We start from the raw sequence: 9,243 nt of genomic DNA, 5'->3' as shown, positions 1-9,243 counted from the left end.
TAGTTTTCAAAAAAAAATTAAGGTTTTTACTCAAAACGTGCTTTTAGACCACATCAAATGTCTTCATGAATTTGAACACAAACAATGTTAAGTAAATACATTTACTAATTTCGTCTGGCACAAAATGTGAATTTTTTTTTTACTACAAAAATAAGCAATCTTGCGAATCTGTTACAACACTCGACCTTAAACTTGGTCACCTGAGATTGGTTAACAGAACCACAACTCGCCTGGTCCAACTGATTAATCCTTTCTGAAAAAACAAATGTTTAACAGGTATTGTCTAGGGATGGTCACGCATGCATTATCATACCAGTCTATTTCTAAACATGTACATTTTTCATTCTCAGTGAGGTAAAACATTTGAATGGAAAAAGGAAATGGGTGCAAGTGAAGCTTCACAAATCAAACCACAACACACCATAGCAGTTACAATACCCATAACATTAAAATTTGAGAGGTTTCATCAAGGCCACAGATTTTAGCCAGACGGTAATGAGTCACAATTACCAGTGTGCACAATTTCAGCTAGGACAAGCAAAAGTGCAAAATTACTCTTCAAACAAACAGAATGAAAGGCTAAAAAGAAAACAAAACAACAAAAAAACTACGAACTAAACGACTCTGCGCCGAAAACAAAAACAGAAATAACTTGTTATATCACTCCCACTCATCATCGTCCCCGGCAACGCCCAGGGCAGCAGCTGGCTGACTGGTGGTCCGGTCATTCTGGAAGGATCCGCCCTGAAGACAAGAGGGCAACCAGTGTCAACAAGCCGACAAACACTCCGGTCCTTAGTTACACCCCCCCCCCCCCCCCTTCTGTAATAGTCAGACAACCAGGGTTAAAGATTAACGGCCCTTGTCCCAGGTACCCACCTTTCTGCTGTCAGTGGAGGCGAATACTCTACCCCCTGGATTGAATCCGATGGTGCCGTGAGCATTGAAGGCCACTTCCTCTAGCCATTTCGGGACCTCTTGCTGTGCCTGGGAACAGAGAACAGCAATTTCTTCCATTCAGAAGGCTGCTTAATCTTGCCACACGTCCTTCAAAAACCTCTGTCAGTAGATTCCAAACATCGGAGTTCGTAAGCCTCTCGGAGTCCCTGTCGGAATTGCGTTTAAGCACGCGGCCACCCCAAGGGTTACAAGTCACTCCCACTCCACTACAACGTTGTGACAAAATATACATGTCCCCGACAGGGTCTTCTGAAGATGGCTGGGGGGGGTGGCCCTTTACAGTGCACGTGGGCACCATCACATCACACCATAACCAGGAGAGGCACTGACCCCAGACAGGACCTTGACCAGGGAGCGTGCCAGGTTGCCGTCGGCCTCCGGGTCAAAGAAACACACCGCCTTCCCGGTGTTGCCACAGCGGCCCGTCCTGCCGATGCGGTGGACGTATTCGTCGATGTTGTTGGGGAGGTCGAAGTTGACGACGTGTTGCACGTCCTTGATGTCCAGCCCACGCGCGGCAACGGAGGTGGCCACCAGGACAGGACACTTGCCGGAGCGGAAGTCGCCGAGCGCCTGCTCTCGCTCCCGCTGCTCGCGGTCACTGGGAACAGAATAACCAGGTGACAATCACATCCTACGGACCAACTATCACCCGACTGGACCAAAGGCAGAAGTTGGCCCCCGCCCACCCAATGCAAAAATTCAGCAAAATAGGCTTTGTTTGTGCAGATAACATTTTAAGAATAAAGCCAATGCGCTATCCAGTAGAAAATAAGGTGAATTTGAAGTATGTCGGGGGGTTAGGGAGTGATCTCAGAATGACGGGTGAAATATTCTTCAATGTCTAAAAAATTATTTGAACATGACAAACCAGCACAAATAGACCCTAAACGATTGAGCCTATTTTGAGTCAGTTTGGAGTTGGGTGGCTGGTGAAGTCGTCACCTCTTATCAAACGTCTAATAAAAAATATTAAAAACATCGAAGCAGCACAAAGGAAACTTGTAATGGCACAAGGGGCTGAGTGACCTCTTATCTAGAAAATATTTTCTAGGACTAATATTTAAAAAATTACAGCAGCACAACTGGAGCAGAAGTATTTAACCTGTGTGAAGATGGTCCCCTACCCAGCGCAAAACTACAGCAAAATAGGCTTAATCATTCGTGCTGGTTTGTGCTGTAAAAGCGTTTGTGCTGCTATCATTTTTTAGATCGGTCAAATTCACTCAAAATAGGCTCAATCATTTGTTCTCCTTTTGTGTCATTAAATGTTTGTTTTTGCGACTGCTTTCTTACCGATAGTGAAAGAGTTATAGTGGAAAGAGTGTAAAGCCAGTGTGCTATCCAGTGGGAATGTAGCTGTGTACCTAAAACTGTAGCAGCACAAAAACCTTTCAGTGGGACAGAGCATAAATGATTGAGCTTATTTTGAATACATTTGGAGCCTGTTGGGGGGGGGGCTGAGTGACCTCAGAATGACCTGTAAAATATTACTTAATATGTATAAAATGATTGCAGCAAACAAAACCTTTAACGGAACAAAACCGCACAAGCGATTGAGCCTATTTTGCCAACATTTTGTGTTGGGGGGGGGGGGGGGGGGGGCAACTTCAGGCAGGTCAATCCATCACATGAATCAGACTTGTTCCCGGGATAGCACGACTGATTAGACCGGTCAGGTAATCATTAAAATCAGTGATTCAGGTGTGTACAGTCTTCTGACAGGGTTGAGTATCTGACCTTGGGGGCATCTGCATTATGACGAAGACCTGCCCCTCTTACCCATGAATACTAGTAGTAGGAACTTTCTCCTGACACAAGAACGTTGCGATGAAGTCAGCCTGTCGCTTGGTCTCCACGAACACCATCGTGCGTTCGGTCCCTGTAAACGCAGAGTGAAAAAATAAACAGCGATACTCAGAGCGTCTCAGCGGTTTGGACAGGACGTTTAACCAGGAGGCTGATGGTACCTGTAGTCTTAAGAACCTCCAGGAGCTGGTCCCTTTTGGAAAACTTGGTCACCTGAACCACAACCTGCTCCACATCGCTACAGGCCCCGCCCACTACACCCACGGCCAGGAAGAGGTAGTCCGTCTTCAGGAAGTCCGCAGCCAGTCTAAACACCACAGAACAAGAGGCCCACACCCACCTCATTGAAACACGATCACACAAAATCACAACATATTTCGCAGGCATTACCCTCGACTGAACACTGCTGCCAAAAACGAAACCACTCGGTTGGGGCAACGTGCGCGACGGTGAAATGAGTGTTGAGCGTGCTGGCTGTGTCAGTGTTGCCCACGGACCTCTGGATGTCCTCGGGGTACGTGGCGCTGAACATGAGGGTCTGGCGGTCCTCTTTAGGCGGCATCCCCGGGGAGGACACGAGCTTCCGCATGTCTGGCTCAAAGCCCATGTCCAGCATCCGGTCAGCCTCATCCAGCACCAAGTAGCGGACCTTGCTCAGGCCAATCTGAGGACAGCACACAGACAGGGGCCTACCATTCAGCCAAGAGGATTAGGCTGGACAGGCGCCTGCAGTCCCAGCTGGCACCTTTGGCACTCACGTGATCACCAAGTGTGGGTTCAAATAAACCCACTTCTGGTTGGCAAAAACACGACATACTTGGACGGTAAAGGGATAATGTATGCATAAAACGGCTGAAATAGATTTAGAAGAAAATGCATATAGGCTGTTACCAGGTTAATAGGAGATCGCCATGGCTGTATGCCGATTTCAACTAGCGATGAAAACTGCTTTGCTACTGAAGAAGTGGCCCGAGGCAACCGTTACCTTTCCTCTTCCAATGATGTCCAGAAGTCTTCCCGGAGTGCCACACAACACATTGCAGCCCTTCAGTACTTCCCGGATGGTGTAACCGGTGCTGATACCTCCATAAACCACCACAGGACGTACACACGTTCTACACAGAAACGAGAGGCCGCGATAAATCAGAACCCTGTCCGGTGTCACGCCCACACGGCACGGCGCAACCTTTTGTCGAAACACAAAAACACGGACCAGCCGCGGATCTCAGACACGGTCAACACGGGCACTCCTTACCCGTGGGCAAACTTCCTGGCTTCCATGTATATCTGGTTGATGAGCTCCCGGGTCGGCGCCACTACGATGACCTCTGGCTCCTGCACCTCACTGAACTGACTGGCCGCCACGCCATCCGCCATCAGCCTCTGTAGGATCGGGAGCAGGAACGCAGCCTGGGGGGGGGGGGGTTGTCAAGGTTAGAAGGCCTCCGTCACATGACTCTCAAACCACTACGGCTCGGGACACATCACAGCGCAATAAGGGCCTTTAGCCAGAAGCAGATGGGGGACGACTCACCGTTTTCCCAGACCCTGTCTGGGCACAGGCCATGAGGTCCCGGCCAGCCGAGATTATGGGAATGCCGTGCTTCTGTACCGGTGTGGGCTTCTTGTAGCCGGACTTGCTGACATTCCTGTTCAGAGACTCGCACAGCGCGGCCTCCTCAAAGGTCTAGAGAGGGAGACGGCACACAGAAGCACGCTGCCTTTAGGCGGCTCATTGAACTGCAGGACTACATGTTGGTGAAAGCCTGAAAGACTACATGTCCATCCGCCCCGTAATGAAAACGGTGCGTCGTTCTCCAAGTGTAGGGCTCACTACAGGCCAATCCCCTGGACACTGGTTCTTCCTCAATGACAAATTGGATGCGGTGAGAGAAATGGAGACCTGAATTAGAGTCACGAAGGTAGATATGATTTGCAGCAGCGACAGGCAAGTAAAATTGATACCGTTTCGGTTGTGATATCGCTGCACCAATAACATAGGATTATTTTTCAGGCACTTAAACTACTTTGGAATTTCCGCACTGTGGAAGGAACGGTTGAACCAACTCAAGACACTCACCATGATGGCCTTCGGGGGGTCGTGGCCGCTGACGTCGACCAGGATGTCGTCGTACTTATCGAAGTTGATGCCCGACTCATAGTGGGCAAAAATGGAGGACTCGTCCTCACTGAGAGCCGGGGGAACGTAGGTCACTTTTGGACCTGTGGGGTGTAGTTGGGGTATTGATTAAAGTGTCTGACCCAGGGGCCACTTCCAGCTAAATAATTGGAGGGCAGAGCGGCTGCCTTGTCCATAGCACACTGCTACAGCAGGAGGTTAAGTCTGCGAGAAACCAAATAATCGGATGAGATGGGTTCCTTAGAAATAAAGATTTGGCAAAACTTACAAACCTGCATTTTCATGGTCACCCTCACCACACTCGTTTGAACCTGGAAGTGGAAACAAATCCTGAACTGCAAAAGCGCTCAATATTACCTCAAACTAATTTATCAAGTAGGAATAAAGGGGGCACCTCTAGAGAACACTTCCTCATCTTTTCCACGATAACCTGGGAAGATTGGACATAGGTGGTCTTACCATGCAGGCTTTAACTCAATCACACACACACACACACACACACACACACAGAGAGAGAGACAGACAGACAGACACACCTCCGCCGCCGCCTTCTCTTCCACCATCACCGCCACCTGAAACCAACCAAAATTGGACATGCTCTCAGAGCTTGTGATGCATGGTGACAACCTGAGCTTTGCCACAACTTCCACATGAACCACGCTTCATTAAACAGCGGTTGGGATACCTCGACTGAGAATGGGGCTATTCGGAGACTGAGCCGAGTGCCGACTTACCTGGTCGGAAGCCTCCCCTGCCGCCACGGCCGCCCAGACCCCCTACAAACCCTGACCGGTTGAAGAACTTTAGTGAACGTCCCACAGTACTGCATTCACACATTTGCCAACATTTCAATTTTGGCAGAGAGACTGGTCAGTAATCAAACACTAACCTCAATCGCTACTAGCAGAAAATAAACTTCTGAAATCCTACCATTTCAATAAGTACATAAAATAACTGTCTTGCAAGTAAAGCAGAAACAATCTACCTACCACCACCATCACCATCACCATCTCTGCCTCCCTCTGTAAAAAGAGTAACTCATTATTCAAAGCCTCTAAACATTTGCTGATCAGTAAACAAATTAGCACAGAGATGCTGAATTACCATTTCGGAAGCCTCTTCCCCCAAATCCTCTACCACCCCCTGTTGGAAAAGCAATGTGTTGCATTTCAGGAGGAAAAATGAACCATGCAAATGGATTTCAGTTTCAGGAAGTGAGGCCAAGAAGTATTCTAGTTCAGAAACGTCTCACCTCTGCCTCTTCCCCTTCCCCTGAAGCCACCTTCATCACTGTTCCAGGAGCTTCCTTTATCTGAAGAGAAATGTACAGGATCAATGTTAACACACTGTGTCGAACCGTAACGTCACCAGCATATTTGGAACACTGACATTTAGACAGACTCACATGATGCCACCATTTTGTTTCAGTGCCACCAACATGACAACTTGTGTTGTATGCAATGCTTTTTGACAACAGGTGGCACTGAATAATGTAACAACTGGATCTACTGCAAGTCTCAAGGTTTCAATCAGCAAGCCACCTACCCTCATTCCCATTCTCATCAATTCCTGCTAAGGACACAAAAAGGTATTCATCAGATGTGTTAAAATTTGGACTACATACACATTACAAACTCCCATAGTTTGTTGAATATATTGAAATTGCACTAATTACAAAGCATTTTTAAACATTCAATATTTGCATAGAGGCACCTGAAGAGAAACTCTTGAAGCCCCCACCACTTCGGAACCCTCTGCCTGTTCAAGAAAATATGTTTTTTTTTTAAATGAGTACAAACTGACTTTTACCAGCCCCCTTTAACCGCAAACTAATAAAGACATGGGTCACATCCGGGACAGGCATCGAACAGCCCTAGAATATGGTAACTGGGCTTTGTTGCCCTGAAAACTTGCACTTGCCTCTGCCAGCACGGTCACCTCCAAAGCTGCCCTCCCCACTGGCCCACAAGCTACCTTGAGTTGAAAACAAGCCTGATTAACAAGGTTTTAACAGCTGCATTTTTACACACAGACACACCTTACAATTCCAGGTCACATAACGAACACTGGCCACAGCGGTGCCCCAGGAGTATTTGATTTAAACCGCTTAAATCATCCATTGATTACAGTAACAAATGTCCAGCATGTTCAGGTTTTTAGGATATATGACCTGTATTTAAGACGTTAGGGACGCTTCTCTAGTCGAGTGGTAGGGACGTATGCAATTTATCAGTAGTAATGGAGAAAACGGCATACTGGGCAGCCTAATTCTACGACAAAATGTCAAGTATTTTCTTGGGTGCACTTGAGCTAAACGTGTTTGAAACAACACCCATCTAGTCCATGCTTAGGTCATGAGTAGGGGTGTATGACGAGTCAACATTTAGTCACGAATTTATAGAATATGAACGTTTTGGCAAGACTGGAGAGTTACTTTATAACATTTACCAACACCCATGAATAAGCCAGATGCCTCTGAGTGACAGGATGTAACCGAAGGCAAACCACATTTCAAAGGACATTCTGCTAGTCCCAAGTTCCATTAACCTACCATTATTTGAGGTTGTTGTTGTTGTACCCTGCAAAGTAAAATAAAACAAACTGGTTTTAACAAATATTAAACCACCTCACTGCAGGTAGGCATTTCAGTTAGTCTTTCTCTAGTTAGATGGCCAATCAATTACTGCCCTCTGCAAAATACTGCTGTAAAAGAGCTCAGACTATCTGACCCAAAAATCCACGACATCCTGATTTATCCATGGTTTTTCTAACAAGAAAATCAACCTTAGACTTAGCTTGAGTACATTACCTCTTCCCACTCGTCCATGGTGATCTTCAGGATGGTAATCTGAAAAAGACACCAAAGATATTTGAAACATTTCATTAACTAGTTAACACATTCAGATGTTAATGTTTCAGAAATGTCACCACTACAGTATATTGGTCCTTTTAAATTAGAGATCTCTAGCTGTCTGATACACACATTTACATAAAATACCCACTGACTACCTACTTGTTTTAGTCAAAGAAAAAGACAATTCAACTACTTAATTCTGCAAATAGATATTAACAACAGTTACTGACTTAAGTGAACACCTGTAACGTCACATTCATGTAAAAACTGTAAAAGTACTTGAAAGCCATGGAACTCAAAATAAACGGTGGTCGATGTAACTCAACTACTATCCCACGAGCTACCTGCAGTACTTTTATTCAGGTATAGCAGTAGAATTCTAGCAGAAACTTATTGAAACACTATGGTTCGCCATTACTGTAATTGGCACTTGAATTATATTAAACTAAGGTAAAAGGTCGCGGAGGGTAGGAACTGCACAAGATTTTCAATGTCTACCTGCCAACTTCAAACACCCGACACCGCCTCGCTATTTTACTTATACGGTCTTAAAGGCTTAATGACTTACAATTACAATAGCAAATAGTTAAAATAATTATTCTGCATTCTGACACTCAATGAACTACAGTAATCCACCTAAAATTTCAATAGCGAGCAAGTTAAAGATATCACAATTCAACTGTCTAACGGATGTAAATTCGTTTCTTAACAATATGGCTAACCACTAACGTCACTGTACGAAGTTAGCAAGCAGATCGCTAGCGAAGTCCACAGCAATCTCAGAAAATAGTTAACAAAACAGAACCCTCGCCAATATTAGTAATTTACAAAGCACCTGTACGGTTAGTTTATCAACCTCAAACAATTGCAACGTATGACTGAATTCAGTAAATATAGTTAACCAAGTGAAGCTTTTTTTAACCACTAAAATTGCTAGACTTAGCTACTTACAACGCTAATGGCGTGGTAGCATTGCTAACAGAAGTTGGCTAGCGAAGTACCACGGTCAATAACCCATAAACTAAACAGTTAACTAAGCAACCATATGCCGATACCTTTTGCATTAAATCATTAGAAATATCAAACCATTAAGATAATCTGAACAACTAGTAATATTTAAAAAGACGTACACTGTAGAACACTTAACCAGGTGTCTTAACAGTTTCACACGTGCCAGAAGGTGGCCGGCTGATCGCGGAAAAGAGAGAGAACAAGTAGAGCAGGGGATAAAAACCCAGCGTGCACGTGGACGGCGGGAAGGGTGCAAAGGAGGTGAAAGTTCAGACAATGCTGAATTTTAAATATTCTCTTTTAACTGTAACAATTTATATGGACGACTGAGTGCCTTTCCATTAACCGTATTTCTTGCGTGGCATTTAAGTTAAAATAAATCTGCCAACTATGTTTTATTTGTTATTGAAAATAACACTGAACATTGAAACGGAGATTTAAACTGTTTAAAGGTTTTTTCAAGGATTCG

At 45.3% G+C, this 9,243-nt stretch overlaps 1 protein-coding gene across 8 annotated transcripts; it reads right to left on the bottom strand.

Moving 5' to 3' along the window:
* Positions 1-12: 12 nt before the first annotated feature.
* Positions 13-9,233, bottom strand: ddx4 (DEAD (Asp-Glu-Ala-Asp) box polypeptide 4). 8 transcript variants are annotated; one of them, XM_034297019.1, is made up of 23 exons: positions 8,894-9,233; positions 7,719-7,757; positions 7,461-7,488; positions 6,830-6,883; positions 6,623-6,667; positions 6,455-6,481; positions 6,162-6,221; positions 6,014-6,052; positions 5,899-5,931; positions 5,644-5,694; positions 5,446-5,481; positions 5,304-5,339; positions 5,182-5,220; positions 4,850-4,992; positions 4,304-4,456; positions 4,025-4,179; positions 3,755-3,884; positions 3,267-3,433; positions 2,931-3,076; positions 2,743-2,842; positions 1,291-1,561; positions 880-987; positions 13-744 (listed from the first exon to the last, which is right to left on the bottom strand). In XM_034297019.1, exons 2-23 carry the CDS (start codon positions 7,734-7,736, stop codon positions 661-663), a joined length of 1,923 nt encoding a protein of 640 aa, XP_034152910.1. In that variant the 5' UTR covers positions 7,737-7,757; positions 8,894-9,233; the 3' UTR covers positions 13-660. The 8 variants fall into 8 exon arrangements, with proteins under 8 accessions (XP_034152910.1, XP_019909076.1, XP_019909084.1 ...); XM_020053517.2 differs by lacking the exon at positions 8,894-9,233 and adding an exon at positions 8,819-8,842; XM_020053525.2 differs by lacking the exon at positions 8,894-9,233 and adding an exon at positions 8,819-8,842 and having other exon boundaries at positions 6,455-6,478.
* Positions 9,234-9,243: the final 10 nt, after the last annotated feature.

Source organism: Esox lucius, chromosome 14 (assembly GCF_011004845.1).
Source record: "Esox lucius isolate fEsoLuc1 chromosome 14, fEsoLuc1.pri, whole genome shotgun sequence".
NCBI lineage: Eukaryota > Metazoa > Chordata > Actinopteri > Esociformes > Esocidae > Esox > Esox lucius.
This window is presented reverse-complemented; position numbering and strand designations above follow the sequence as displayed.